At 47.5% G+C, this 15,431-nt stretch overlaps 1 protein-coding gene and 1 pseudogene across 2 annotated transcripts in view; both read right to left on the bottom strand.

Annotated features, from left to right (window-relative positions):
* Positions 1 to 3,593: 3,593 nt before the first annotated feature.
* Positions 3,594 to 5,579, bottom strand: LOC127211303 (single-stranded DNA-binding protein 2-like; annotated as a pseudogene).
* A 6,933-nt stretch (positions 5,580 to 12,512) lies between these two features.
* The window catches only part of Agrn (agrin), a 32,165-nt gene continuing 29,246 nt past the window's right edge, over positions 12,513 to 15,431 (bottom strand). Inside the window, exons 35-38 of one of the 2 annotated variants that reach the window (XM_051172195.1) lie at positions 14,783 to 14,815; positions 14,321 to 14,545; positions 13,753 to 13,856; positions 12,513 to 13,516 (exon numbers count right to left, since the gene is read on the bottom strand). In XM_051172195.1, coding sequence (XP_051028152.1) covers positions 13,359 to 13,516; positions 13,753 to 13,856; positions 14,321 to 14,545; positions 14,783 to 14,815 — 520 coding nt within the window. In that variant the 3' untranslated portion in view covers positions 12,513 to 13,358. The remainder of the gene's footprint in view (positions 13,517 to 13,752; positions 13,857 to 14,320; positions 14,546 to 14,782; positions 14,816 to 15,431) is intronic. The other variant, XM_051172194.1, reaches the window with a different exon arrangement.

The following is a 15,431-nucleotide window of genomic DNA, read 5'->3' on the forward strand; positions in this document are numbered from 1 at the left end:
GAATAGCCTTAAGAATAGCATTGATTAAATTAGGCAGCAAATGAAAGCAATTAACTATTGATTGGTAATTGTCATATTTTATCTCTACTTTTTCTTATAATGAATCTAAATATACATGAAAATTGGTTACAACCATCCAGACTGAGTATAGTCTTTTTTTTTTTAAGATTTTATTTATTATTATGTATACAATGTTTTGCCTGCATGTGCACCTGCACTCCAGAAGAGGGCACCAGATCACATTATAGATGGTTGTGAGGCACCATGTGGGTGCTGGGAATTGAACTCAGGACCTTTGGAAGAACAGACAGTGCTCTTAACCTCTGAGCCATCTCTCCAGCCCAAACCAAGTATAGTCTTAACACAACAGTACTATTCACCTTGGACAATTACATTAAGAAATAAATTCATGCCGGGCGTGGTGGCACACACCTTTCATCGCAGCACTCGGGAGGCAGAGGCAGGCAGATCACTGTGAGTTTGAGGCCAGCCTCATCTACAAAGTGAGTCCAGGACAGCAAAGGCTAACACAGATAAACCCTGTCTTGAAAACGTCACCCCCAAAATTAATTAATTAATTAATTATTAAAAATAAATATATTCATTGGGAAGATGGGGGACAAAAATAAATATATTATTAGAACATTCTAAATTGTCATTAGTTTCTGGCTAACAGTTTGCAGATGAATTGCAAAGCACCTTACAACATCCCAATTCCTTTAATATTTTATGTGTTCAAGTTACTAAAATCCTGATAAATCTAATATTAGTTGTTCTTACTATTTTATTGTTTTTAATATGCTGTCTCTTCATTCAAAGAATCCAGAGAGGATTGATTGTACAAGAAAAAACTACGATCTCATCACAATCCTACAAAATCAGTGGGGAAATGTCAGGACCCAGATGGTTTGCAATTGCAGACTCTTTTTTTTTTTTTTTTTTTGGTTTTTCGAGACAGGGTTTCTCCGTGTAGCCTTGGCCATCCTGGACTCACTTTGTAGACCAGGCTGGCTTCGAACTCACAGCAATCCGCCTGCCTCTGTAATTGCAGACTCTTGTGAGGAAGCATCACCTGTCAATAAAAAGCTAATGGCCTGTTAGCTGAGGCAGGAAGTAGGAGGTGGGAGTTCCAGGAGAAAGAGATGAACTCTGGGATGGAGTCAGAGGGGAGATTTGTCCTAGAGTCGTATGAGGAAGACTGGGCAAAGGTAACCCAGCCATGTGGCACACATAGAATAGAACAAACAGGCAATATAAGTTATGAACTAGTCATGGAAAGAGCCAAAGCTTATGGCCTGGGTATTTATTAATAAATAATAAGTCTCAGAGGTTGAGAAATAATGAGGAACTGGGGTGCGATGGTGGAAAACCCAAGGTTACATGCAATTCCTTTCTCAGGCACAACCCCTGACCGAGAGGTGCCCACATGATTTTGGAAAACTGCATGCTTGAGATAAAGCCTAGAAGGAATGTCCTCTGGGGTAAAACAAGACCACAGTGACAGGAAGCTGCTGAAGGAGAACTCAGATAAAGGGTCAAAGAAACTGCTAAAGATCTGCTTGCAAGGCTATCTCTAGCTGCCGGCTAAACAGTATACAAAAAGCAATGACAATGTCCGGGCGTAATGGCACACACATTTAATCCCAGCACTCAGGAGGCAGAGGCAGGCAGATCTCTGTGAGTCCAGGACAGCCAGGGCTATCACAGAAAGACCCTATCTCAAAACAAAACAAAACAAAAAAGCAATGACAGTAATGGAAATAGTTTACATTTTAAGCTCTCTAATAAGTGACGTTATATTACCACAGACATTACAAAACCATAACATGAACCCTACCACCTTTTTTTTATTTTAAGTTTTATTTATTATGTATTCAATATCCTGTTGCATGTGGGCCTGCCCGCCAGAAGAGGGCACCAGATCTCATTATAGGTGGTTATGAGCCACCATCTGGTTGCTGGGAGTTGACCTCAGGAGGAAGAGCAGCCAGTGCTCTTAACCTCTGAGCTTTCTCTCCAGCCTCCCCCATCCCTCCTTTTAAATTTGCCTTTTAAAATAACACATAAGCCTGTGTGGTGGCACATGCCTTTAATTCCAGCACCTGGGAGTAGAGACAAGTGGATTTCTGAGTTTGAGGCCAGCCTAGTCTACAGAGTGAGTTCCAGGACAGCCAGGGCTACACAGAGAAATCCTGTCTGGGAAAAACCAAAGCGAGCATACAAAGCTATAGATCGGTGATATACACAGCGCAAAATAGCCCTGGCTGTCCTGGAACTCTCTTTGTAGACCAGGCTGGCCTCTAACACACAGCGATCTGCCTGCCTCTGCCTCCCTAGAGCTGGGATCAAAGGCCTGTGCCACCACGCCCAGCTGGGGAATTACTCTCACTCTGAAAACATGGTGGCCATGGAAAATGAGTCTGTATAGCCTACAGGTAGGTCTTGTGGGAAGATGACTTTTTAAAAAGTAGACCCACGAAATTGGAAGGAAAGATGCAGAAAATAAGCCGTGCAGTGGAGAAAATGTTGAACCTATACCCTTCCCCACTGTCTCTCAGCTCCCAGGCTTCAGGCCACTGGGAGGCAGGCACCCATGACAAGGAGATGTGCATTAGCCTGCAGCTCCTGCAGAAACACTTCATTGCTGAATAGGGCTGGTCCTAGGCCCAAAGGCCGGACTCCATCTTGGAGTGCTGTTTGCCCTATTGGGAGACAGAGAACAGTGCTCAGGTGTCCGCAGGCTACAAGCACAAAGGTCGCGCCAGTGAGAGGTGCAGCAGCCTGGAACTCACATGGAACCTGGCCCCAGATGCCCTGCCTAGCTGCAAAATCACCCTGACTCAGGGCAAGAGCAGGATATCCAAGGTGAGTCTTGGCAAAGGTCCAGTATTTATGGTGCTACAGAAACCTTGAAGCAGACTAACAACTCCCTGTGATAAATATTTGCGTGTAAAGATTTTTTTTGGGGGGGGGGAATACTATGCCATACATTGAAGTTTCCAGTGCCACTAAGATGAACAAATATGTGATGGAAAAGTGGAAAAGGTGTGTGTGTGTGTGTGTGTGTGTGTGTAAGGGCAGAACTTGACATCCGACACAAGAGAAGGTTGTGGTGGACAGAAGAACAAATCATTGCCAAGGAGGGCCAGCAGGGTGGTGATCCTGGAGCTTGCGCAGACTCAGACATTCTGTCCAGCCACACTATGAATCACCCTGGCTCTGAGTAACAACAGGATGTCCTAGATGAAAAATGGCTCATTTTCTGGATTGGACCTTCCAGAAAGACCTCAATGGTCAATGCTGCCCCCTAGAGGCCATATTGGTACTTGTGGTCTGTGCTGTTGCCTCATGCTGAGCTGAAAATGGGGTTTTCATGTCTGAGGTCTGAACAGCTGCTGGAGTCAATGTCTGAGGTCCAAGCTACAGCTAGAGACCATGTTGGTGTCTGTGGTCTGTGTTGCCGCCTAAAGCCATGTCAGCATCCGTGGCCTATGCTGCCACCAAGAGCCATGAAGATGTCTGTGGTCTGTGGTCTGTGCTGCAGCCTGAAGCCATGTTGATGTCCATGGCTCATGCTGCTGCTGAGGGCTTTGCTAGTGTTTGTGGCCCACGCTGTGGCAGAAGGCTGTGTTGATGTCTGTGGTCTGTACTGCCATTGGAGACCGTGCTGAGGTCTGTGGCATGTGCTGACACCGGAGGCCACGTGGATGTCCATGGTCTGTGCTGTCGTCAAAACCCAGGTGCTCCCACTGACTGTAAAGGGCAAGGAAGCCTCTTTTTCAGTGTATTGATCACTGCAGACTCAGTTGAGAAAAAAAGACCTAGAAGGCTTCTGTGTCAACCCCTACTCCCCCAAAAGGTAACAGCCTAGACAGGAAGCCGTTGAAGAAAATTCTGGAGAATTGTGATAAGGATGCTGAAGGAAATAACCAATGGCTTCTGGAGGGGTTGAGGTGGGGAAGGACTCAGTTTTCTCTAAGGGGCTGGCCACTGGGAGTTTGACCATGCTCCAGTGACTGTATGGACCTGTTTTTGTGGGAGGAGGGTCATGAGGGTAGCGAGGCCTACCTGGGAGGACTGGGAAACGAGTGTGATGGGAGTACATTATATGAAATCCCCATATAATTTATGGAATAATAATCAATACAAATATTATGTTGGGGGGAAAAGACATTTCCCCTCATTTAGCTATTGTCCCTTGCAATGGCCAGCTGGTTTCTCAGGTTCATATTATTTGGAAATATTGTCTATATCTCCTGAGTCTAAAAAGCAGATTTGTGTGTGTGTGTGTGTGTGTGTGTGTGTGTGTGTGTGTGTGTGTGTGTGTGTGACAGGGTTTCTCTGTGTGGCCTTGGCTATCCTGGACTTGCTTTGTAGACCAGGCTGGCCTCAAACTCACAGTGATCCACCTGCCTCTGGTGCCCAAGTGCTGAGATTAAAGGCGTGTGCCACCACCACCTGGCTTTAAAAGCAATTCTTGTGATGGGAGTCCATTCTTCCTAATTCACCCAGGAGACCCCGGAGAGCTGTGAAAACCCATGGCCCTTTGTATCTGTTAGGCCCAGAAGGTACTATACTCATTAAAGTACATATGTTATCTCTAGAGTTGGTTGATTTGTCTGTGCTAGTCACAGTGGGCCCTATACAGCCTAGAAGACCTACTTAATTCCCAGGAAGCACGTATGGCTTTTTTTTTTTTTTTCCTTTGAGACAGGGTTTCCTTGTGTAGCCTTGGCTGTCCTGGACACTCCTTGTAAACCAGGCTGGCCTCTAACTCACTGCGATCCGCCTGCCTCTGCCTCCCTGAGTGCTGGGATTAAAGGCGTGCGCCACCACCACCACCAGGCTGAAAAGTATGGTATTAAATTGTCATTTGCTGAGCTTGGCCAAGGTTTGCCACCATCTGGAGCTATGTTCATTCCATGAATTCCAAGGCAACCTAAAGTATCCAGTATGGTCTCACTTCATCTGCACAGCTCTGTGGTCCTAAAGGCACATGTCTTGGAGGAGTCATCTTCTGTATTTTTCCACACATGGTTGGATATCCTTGTAGTTGTGTGGATCTATTCTGCTAAGGAGTAATGGCTGACTTCCTGGGGCACCTCCAAGTGCCTAATTAGGTACCCTCCAAGGGGCCTTGGACCTCCAGGGTACCAAGGTGACATAAAAGGCTGAAAGAACCCCGGTGGCCCAGGACTTACTGGTATGCCATTTCCTGGGGCCATGTTTCCTAGCACTGAACTGGGATCCGCTGCAGCACTATAATCATAGAAGGCTTTTGCTTTACTGGGTGTTTATAGTAGTCTCTGGAGCTGCGTAATAGAGATCCCAGGGTATACACCACCCAGCCTGTAAGAATCCTGGTGGTTCCCAGTGCGATTTTTCTCCTCATCTTGTTGCTGATTAAATTGTATGGGCCGATTTCTGAGCTCCTGCATGGACTAGATGGTCATATGTGGAGAGTGTAGGCTTCTCCCAGGCCTGGCTGTTAGGTGGTCATATGCGGAGAGTGTAAGCTTCTCCCGGGCCTGGCTGTTGGGTGGTATGGCACTGATGTTACATTTTCCTTTGCTGTACATGCTTGGGCAAAGAGCGTCTCCCACTGTCACTCACCTGTCAAATCATCACAGCTTCCCCCTCCCTTTTTTGTTTGCTTTTTTTTTGGGGGGGGGGGGTTGTTGGTGTTTTGTTGGTGTTAAGTTTTTTTGTTTTTTGTTTTTTTGAGACACAGTTTCTCTGTGTAACCTTGGCTGTCCTGGCCTCCAACTCACAGCGATCCACCTGCCTCTGCCTCCCGAGTGCTGGGATTAAAGGTGTGTGCCACCACTGGCAGGCTTGTTTTGTTTTTGAGACAGGGCTTCTGGATAGGTCTGGCTGTACTGAAACTCATTCCATAGACCAGGCTGTCCTCAAACTCACAAAGATCTACCTGCCTCTGACTCCTGAATGCTGGGATTAAAGGCATGCACCACCACTGCCCGGCTCCTTTGTTCAGTCTTGTTTTTTTTTAATTTATTTAATTTTATTCTATGGGCATTGCTTTGAAGATGTCAGATCCCCTGGAACTGGAGCTACAGACAGTTGTGAGCTGCTGTGTGGGTGCTGGGAATTGAACCCGGATCCTTAAGAAGAGCAGACAGTGCTCTTAACCATTGCGCCATCTCTCCAGCCCCACTGTTCATTCTTGATGTGAACCCAGAGTCCTGTCTCTGTCTACCATTACCTTTCTAGGTCCCTTGATGTTCACATGTGTGTTGGTTGCGATAATGGTGTTTTATCACAGTAATGGAAACTTAGGAGAAATTGGTACCAGAATTGTGGTATACTGCTACGATAGACCTGATTATGTTTTGGAGAGGATTGTGGGAGGACTTCTAGAATAGCCAATATGTTTTCAGACGCCAACAGCTATTGTGGAAACTTAAAGGATAATGCTGAGAGTAGTGCAGATGGGAGACCTGTCAAGTGATTTTTCTTTGATTTATTTTATTTATTGCATATGAGTGCTTTAGAGAAGCAGGTCTAATTATAGATGGTTGTGAGCCACCATGTGGTTGCTGGGAACTGAACTTGGTACCTCTTGAAGAGCAGGGGGTGTTCTTAACCACTGAGCCATCTCTCCAGCCCCTCAAGTGATATTTTGAATTGAGAATTTGTAGTTCTGGTTAGTTGGGACTAAAGAATTGGCTGTGATTAACAGGAGACCAGCACTACTGGAGTAAAACCTTTGCTTTTCTGGGACAACAGATGCTGGTCAGCTGGGACTGGAGAATCGGCTGTGATTAACAGAACACCAACATCACGGAGGCAGACTCTTCTGGGAAGTACATCTCAGGATCAGGACATGGAGGTTGTGGTCCATAGACGGCTAAGGCTATATATTATGCTGGTAATGTATTAGAGTCTCCAAGGTGGTATTAGTTTTGAAGTCATGAAGAAAGCGGTCACTGAGAGCAGCAGAGACTTGGCACAGTGTGGCAGGGCTGGTGCCCAGGTGCAGCAGGAAACCCTGGCATTTTTGAGATGCCAGTACCCTGGGATGTCCACCAAGTCCAGTAACAGGCCTGGAGTGAAGCTGGCGTGCTGTAGATGGCACGCCAAAGAGGTAAAGCCCATGAGTGGGTCCCAGATGTCAAGCACTGAACTCAAAACTACTGAAGTTTGGTTTTGCTTTAATTTGATTATGGCTGTACTCTGGTTTCTTTCTTTCTTTCTTTTTTCCTTCCTTCCTGCTCCTCTTCCTCCTTCTGATTTTTCAAGACAGTGTTTCTCTGTGTAGCCCTGGCTGTCCTGGAACTCACTCTGTAGGCCAGGCTGGCCTCAAACTCAGAGATCTGCCTTTCTCTGCCTCCAGGTGTGGGTCACCACTGCCCAGCTGAGGCTTTGAGCTTTTTAAGGTTTTGTTTTGTTTTTTAATAAGTTTTACAGGAATTTTGGAGTTTTAGAGACCTTGGGTATTTAGAGATAGAACTTTTAAAGGCAGTGGGACTTTTACAAGTTTGAATGTTTTATATCGTGTGTGTAGGTGTTGCTGAGACCAGAAGAGAACAGTCATTTGGAGTTTTTGTAGTTACAGGTGGCTGTAAGCCCTCTCACATGGGTGCTGGACATCAAACTTCAGTTCTCTGGAAGAACAGCAAGTGCGCGTGCTCGTAACCCCTGAGCCATCTTTCTATCATATATATATATATATATATATATATATTTTTTTTTTTTTTTTTTTTTTAAACAGGGTCTCATTATATAGCTCTGGCTGTCCTGGAACTTACTATGCAGACCAGGCTAACTTGAACTCAGAACTCTGCCAGCCTCCTAAGTGATGGGATTAAAGGCATATGTCACTATGTCCTTATTTTTGTGTGTGTGTGTTTGAGTGTTTTGCCTACATGTACATATGTACAACACATGCATGCCTGATGTCCTGCATGTCACAAGAGGGCATCTGATCACTTGAAACTGGAGTTAAGGATGACTGTGAGCCACCATGTGGATGCTAGGGACTGAACCGTGGTCCTGTGCAAGAGCGAAAAGTGCTCTTAACTGTTGAATCATCTCTCTAGCTCCCTTACCCTCAACCCTCCCCCCTTATTTGGATACGGTTTTATTATATAGCCCTGGATGGCCTGGAACTTAATATGTTATAAACCAGGCTGGCCTCAAACTAGCAAAGATCGGTCTACCTCCGCCTCCTGAGAGGTATGCCAGATTAAAGGTGTGTGGCTCCAGCATGCAGTCAAAACACCAATATACATAAAATAAAATAAAGAAAGTGAAGATATGACTTGGCCCTACATCTGGAATGACCCTTAACCTGCAGGCGCCTCCTTTGCACATTTCCCCTGTGCCTCAGGCTTGAGGCTCCTCCTGTAATTGTTAACCTCTTACAATCCTGCTTCCAGCCTCAGATCCTACATCCCCACAAATCCCTTGGGAGGGATGGGGAGCAAGGGATGGAGAGATGACTCAGTAGTTAAGAATGCTGGATGCTTCCAGAAAACCTGGGTTCAATTTCCAGAACCCACATGGCAGCTCACAACTGTCTGTAACTCCTGTTCCAGAGATTCTGACACCCTCACATAGACATGCATGAAAGCAAAGCACCAATGCACATTAAAAACAAAAAACAAACAAACAAACAAACAAACAAAAAGGGCAGGTGTGGTAGTACCTGACTTTAATTCTGTCACTCAGGAGGGAGAGGCATCCTTGAGTTCGGGGCCAGGCTGGTCTACAAAGCCAGTTCCAGTACAGCCAAGTCTGTTACACAGAGAAACCTTGTCTCAAAAAAACAAAACACCCCCTCACACCCCTCACACACACACAAAACAAAAATGAAACCAAAAAAGGAGGGGTCATGTCACCCTCAAAGCAACCAGCCACAGTGACATTCTTTGGAGAACTGGCCTCTCCTACTCTTCCAGGCTGGCTTTCCCTTCTAGTCCTCTTTACTTCCCAGCACAACATGGGTAGGTGTATAGTCTTCAACCCTCTACAGTGTCTCAAGCTCCCCAACCCAGCCTCCTTCAGACCATCAGGCGTCTCCCATCCAAACACCCCTGGCCTGTTTTCACCCTTGCCTCCAACCTGCTCACTACCTTACATGGCCTGTGATTCACCTTGCCACGCCTCAGGGCCCTCCTCATGAAGTCATAGTTTTCCCGGCAGAGTCTAGTCTACGTGAACCACCAGACGTGCCCACTACTCCTATATAACTGCAGGGCACTGGCTTGTGTTGTTCCTGGTGGAAGGACCTCAGGCCCATTGTACTCCACCAGGAGCTGAGTAGAATTTCAGTTCTCCAACCCTTCCTGAAGACAAGACAGTGCAGTGTCCTGATCTGTACTGCAACCTGATGCTCTTAGCACCTGCTATCGTAACGGCCTTTCTGCCTATTCTGAGTTTCTTTTCTTTTTCAAGATTTATTTATTTATTATATATATGATGTTTTGCCTGCCGGGATGCCAGAAGAGGACACCAAATCTCATTATAGATGGTTGTGAGTCACCATGTAGTTGCTGGGAATTGAACACAGGACCTTTGGAAGAGCAGTCAGTGCTCTTAACCTCTGAGCCATGCTGGCTGGAATGATAAAACCTCTTATCACACCTATAAAAGTTAAGACTGTGAATAGTCACAGACTCATGGGCCCCCGGCTGAGCTTACAATTATTTGTGTTTGTTATTTGTTTTGAGAGTTCTCATTGTTCAGGCCCAGCTGGCCTAGAGTTTGCTATTTATGTAGTTCAGGCTGGCCTCAAATTCAAAGATCTGCCTGCCTTTATCTCCCGAGAGTAAAGATTCATGTCATCATGCCCAGCTACATAGGGTTTGTTTCAGTTTCAACGTATTATTTGTGTGTGTGTGTGTGTGTGCATGTGCGCGTGTGTACCACTGCCCCAAGTGACAGAAGGACAACTTTATGGAGTTGCTTCCTTCTATCCACCTTTTATGCATGTTCCAGGGGTTGAATTCAGGGTGTCAGGATTGCATGACAAGCACTTTTTACCTGTTGAGTCATTTCCCTGGCCTTCCATGTCTGGTTTTTGGTGGTTTGGTAAGAATGAAGGACTACCATAGGCTCATATATTTGAGTGTTTAGTCACCAGGGAGTGGAACTGTTTGAGAATTGGGAGGTGTGGCCTTGTTTGAGTAAGTGTATAGCTAAGGATGGGCTTTGAGGTTTCAATAGCCCAAGCCAAGCCCAGTGTCTCTCTTCCTAATGTCTGTGAAGCCAGATGTAGAACTCTAGCCACTTCTCCACCGTATCTGCCTACATGCTACCATGCTCTCTTATATAAGAGTTGGCAGCCGGGCGTGGTGGCGCACGCCTTTAATCCCAGCACTCGGAAGGCAGAGGCAGGCGGATCTCTGTGAGTTCGAGGCCAGCCTGGTCTACAAAGTGAGTCCAGGATGGCCAAGGCTACACAGAGAAACCCTGTCTCGAAAAACCAAAAAAAAATAAAAATAAAAAAATAAAAAAGAGTTGGCATGGAGTTGGGCAGTGGTGGTGCACGCCTTTAATCCCAGAACTGGTGGATCTCTGTGAGTTCAAGGCCAGCCTGGTCTACAGAGTGAGTTCCAGAATAGCCAGTGCTACGCAGGGAAACTTTGTCTCCAACAAACGAACAAACAAACAAGAGTTGCTATGGCTGGGAGGTGGTGACGCACACTTTTAATCCCAGCACTCCCAGGCAGATCTCTGAGTTCAAGGCCATTCTGGTCTACACAGCAAGTTCCAGGACAGTCAGGGCTATACAGAGACACCCTATCTTGAAAAAACAAAACAACAGTTGCCATGTATGGTGGTTTGAATAAAAAGGACTCCTATATGCCCATAGGGAGTGGCCTTGTTGATGGAGGTGTCACTGGGGTCAGGCTTTGAGGTCTCAGATGTTCATGCCGGGCCTAGTGTGACTGTCTCTTCCTGTGTCCTGTGTATCAGGATGTGGAACTCTCAGCTCCTTCTCCAGCACCCTGCCTGTCTGTATGCCACCATGACGATAATGGACTCTGAAACTGTAAGCCAGCTAAATGTTTTCCTTTATAGAGTTGCTGTGGTCAAGGTGTCCCTTCATAGCAATAGGAACCCAAACTAAGACGCTGTGGTCAGGGTGCCTTTTTCACAGCAATAGAACACTAAGGGCTGGAGAGATGGCTCAGCGGTTAAGAGACTGACTGCTCTTCCAGAGGACCTGGGTTCAATTCCCAGCACCCACATGGGAGCTCACAACTGTGTAACTCCAAGATCTGATACCCTCACACAGACATATGTGCAGGCAAAACACCAATGCACATAAAAACAAAAATAAAACCAGAAAAACCCAAAACACTGACTATGATTTTACTAACACGAAATCAGAAAAGCATACCTTTACACTGAAGTTACGAGTTCAAGGAGCCACTGAGCCAACCGTACAACCTCTTTTTCTTCCTGCTCTTAAGGGTAGCCCTCAATATCTTGAAGAGGGGGGTGCCAGTGATTGTTCATAATTTCCTTCGCAGGGTTTCCGAGTTAGTGTCTCCCACCGCACATATCTGAGCCAGATGAAAGGGCTACCTCACTACTATTTTAGGTCATATATATCCACCAAGGCAACCTTGCCCCCATTTGCCTGGTTTTACCCTCAGTGCAAACATCAGCTCTCTTCCTTGTATTCAGGCTAGTGTCTGTACACACAGAGGCACACTGTAGCTTTGGTGCCCAAGGACAGCGCCTTTTGAGTCAGCTTCCACACCCTCATCCTGCTTCTAGCAGTGTGTATGCTGAGTACATAAGGCACCTCAGCCAAAATGAGCTAGACGCCTAGTTCAGGTTCTATTTCTCCACTCAGAAACAGGAGAGCTTAGGTGGGCATGGCGGCGCATGCCTGTAATCCCAGCACTCGGGAGGCAGAGGCAGGCGGATCGCTGTGAGTTCGAGGCCAGCCTAGTCTACAGAGTGAGTCCAGGACAGCCAAGGCTAACACAGAGAGACCTTGTCTCGAAAAACCAAAAAAAAAAAAAAAAAAAAAAAAAAGAAAGAAAGAAACAGGAGAGCTTGAAGTCTGTGCCTCATGAATCTGAGCAAGGAGCCACTAGGCTGATAAGTACAAACATGGACCCTACTGTAAGGTTTTCAAACTTTATTTCATGGTATTTGACATGGACACATACTGGAGTTAGTAACAAGACACCATGCAGTTCCCTCCAGCCTTGGACAACAGAAGCAGGAAGGTCAGGCTGCCCCCACCTGCCCCCGCCCCAGATCTGTCTGGTCTGTCTCCCAAGATGATTGTGCTGGACATTAAGGACAGGGAGTGGAGAAATGGATGGTTGCTGCAGTTTAAGGCATTTTTGGCTCCGTAGCCATCTCTGCCACTTCTGTACCTGCCTTTGGCTGGACACCAGGCAGATAATTGTCACTAGGACAAGGATGACCATCATCACAACGGACCAACTGGGTTTGTCCTCACGTTAGACCAATTAAGGGTTTCTGTGAGTTAAAACAGGAATGACTTCTATATCAGAACAAGTAAAATCAACGCTTGAAGGATATGGTTAGGAGTCTGGCTTAGATATCCTTTGGGAGACAAATGCAGCTGGATGCTCAGGCAGGTGAGCAGTGGAGGTCAACCACATCCCACGGTCACACACTTTAGGGGCTCCTGAGTGGCCTGGTGTTTGAGGAAAGGATGACCATGTCCAGGGTGGCTGGGTAGGTGGGTAAGGCCAGCTGAAGGCCAGTCAGGACACTTAGATTGTGCCTGGATTTTGTTTCCAGTCCCCTCAGACAGGCAGACACATATGGGGAAGTAAAAATAATGCCCCAATATTACCAATTTTTCTAAATCACAGTATTGAGACAGAGAGCACTAGGGGTCCAGACTAGCCAGGGATGAGGCTGGCCCTCAGCACACGCAGGAGAGCAGCTTAAGTGGGAACCTACAAAGGACCCAAGGTTACTTGCTATAATGATGGGCCCTTTCAACCTCAACAACCCCCTCCTGCTCAGGGACACAGTTTTCATCCAGTAACACATTAATAACACACAAACAGGGCCTGCCAATGGACCAGGAGACCCAAAGGACTGGCACAAGTGGACAGGTAGGGGTATACAGTGCAAGAGGCTGAGGCCTGACACCTTAGGCTGAGGAGTGTGTCCTAAGGCTGCCTTCAAAGCCCAGGGCTCTAGGGTGCCACGGTCTACTTAAGAGTCCTTCAGCACCACTTTATCTCTGCAGCACAGCTGCCTGGACGGAAAGGAGGCCAGGCCAGGAGTTATCTGGCCAACGTGCAGGCAAGAAAATCATATAAAAATGCAACAAGTTTACAAAAATAGAAAATAATTACAGTAGGAAGGGTGGGAGCTCTGGTGGCAGCTCAGGGGGTGGGGCAGGGCCTTAGCTCTGGTTTGGTGACAGCATCCTCCAGCAGGTGTAACTGGCGATGGCCCACGAACACGTCCCGCAGACAGCCCACAAAACCTGTGCCATAGGCCTTGGGTAGAGCCTGGCCCACAGGAAGCTTCTGCAGGCCTCCTACAACACAGACAACAGATCAGCAGGCGGTGACACCAACATATGGGGCCCACCAGCACCTGAACACCAGTGGGGGCACTACACACGTGCACAGATTCCTGTGGCCTAAAATCTGCAGGGCCAGCCCATCCCTTATCCAGACAGGGCTGCTCCAGGTGTCAGCTCTAGGGCAGTCTACCCACCAGAGAGTGTGAGACCCTTGGGTACCCCTCCCCTGGCCAGCTGCGAACACTCACCAAGCCACAGGGCTCCATCTGTGTCCAGTTGTGTGGCACCCAACGGGGAAGAGCCAGTCACAGGGGCTTCATTGCCCACCTGAAGAGAACCTTTCCTCTGCTCCCTGAGGGACAGGTGGGACAAAGCTGTCAAGAGCGTCCTCCCTACTTCTTCTATGACCTAGGCTCCTCATTCCCTCTACTACATGCTTTGTGGGTACTACACCTGGGAGTGATACTACATGCTATGCTGGGGCCAGTGCTCAATGTTTCTCTTCTTCTTCTTCTTCTTCTTTTTCCCCTCATTTATTGATACAGGGTTTCTCTGTGTAGCCCTGGCTGTCCTGGACTCCCTGTGTAGACCAAACTGGCCTTGAACTCACAGAGATCCGCCTGCCTCTGCCTCCCAATTGCTGGGATTAAGGGCATGCGCCACCACACCCAGCCTCCTGTGTCTTCTTGTTGCCCCCTCCTCCCCTTCTCACTAACAGGCCTTGAGTCAGACTGCTAGTGACCATGAGGACTAGGTATGGCGCAGCTAAGTAAGTCCTGCTACTACCTACTGTTGCTCTCAGTGGGCCCCACTGACCTGTGAGCCCTGACTCGAAGCCAGCGGCTGGTGTTGACCTTCACAGTGGAGCGCAGCACAACTGGCTGGGAACCTAGGTCATAGCTCAGCTGCAGGTGTCCATCCACAATGGCCAGAGCCATGTAGTCTGCGCGTTCCGTGGCCTTGCCGACCCACAGCACTAGCCCCTGAGTGGCCTCAGTGCGTAAGCTCAGTTCAAAGTGGTTGCTCTGTAGTGCCTTCTCACTGCAAAGTGAAAGGATTGCTCAAGGGCGCCCAGGTTGGTAAGTGATGGAGTGGTGTAGGTGTGGGTGTTGCTGCTACCACATACACCAGAGGCTGGTGACCAGACCCAGGCAGCTAGGAGGGCGGGGCAACACCAACAGTGGGACAACTAGATAAAGTTGGTCAGAGAAGGGACAGACAAGAGGCAGGCACATGGCAAGCTAATGTGCAGGGTCTCAGGTCCTGCCATGTGCTTACCTGAAACGTGCCCAGGAATCCAGAGTTTCAGGGCTTAGAAGCAGGAAGAGAGGGAAGCAGTAAGCAGGAGACAAGACAGGCGGGATGCAGGCCAAAATTCCCATTGTCAACATGTACAGATGAGAGGAAGGGCAAGCGTAGCTCCAGAGCATCTATGGCCCTTCCCAGAAAGAGCCTTTGGCAGTGACCCTTATGTAACACATATGTTGGTGACATGCCTTGGTGGGTAGTTCAAGGAGAAAGGCATAGGTGATATGGGATGGATACAAAGGCTCTTTTGATGGCAGCAGCCCTGAAGATGCCCTAGCACATACAGGACCATGCCTGTACGTACACACGCACACACACAGGTACACACACGTACACACATCTACACAGGCTCACCTTTACATACATGCTTGTATCTTACATACACATATGGGCGTATGTAGATGTAATATATACCCACAAATCAGGTACACACCCAGATACATGCCTACACACAGAAACATGTATACACAAGCACAAAATCACACTTGTACTGGAGCCTCAGTGGTGTGGGTGATGGCCCTTGGCGGGTGTATCCTGGGTAGAGGACTAACCACTTTCAAGGTACGAGGCTGAGCCTGACAGTACATAAACAGGCCCCAACCCCATCCTCCATCCAGGG

Source organism: Acomys russatus, chromosome 29 (assembly GCF_903995435.1).
Source record: "Acomys russatus chromosome 29, mAcoRus1.1, whole genome shotgun sequence".
Classification (NCBI taxonomy): Eukaryota; Metazoa; Chordata; class Mammalia; order Rodentia; family Muridae; genus Acomys; species Acomys russatus.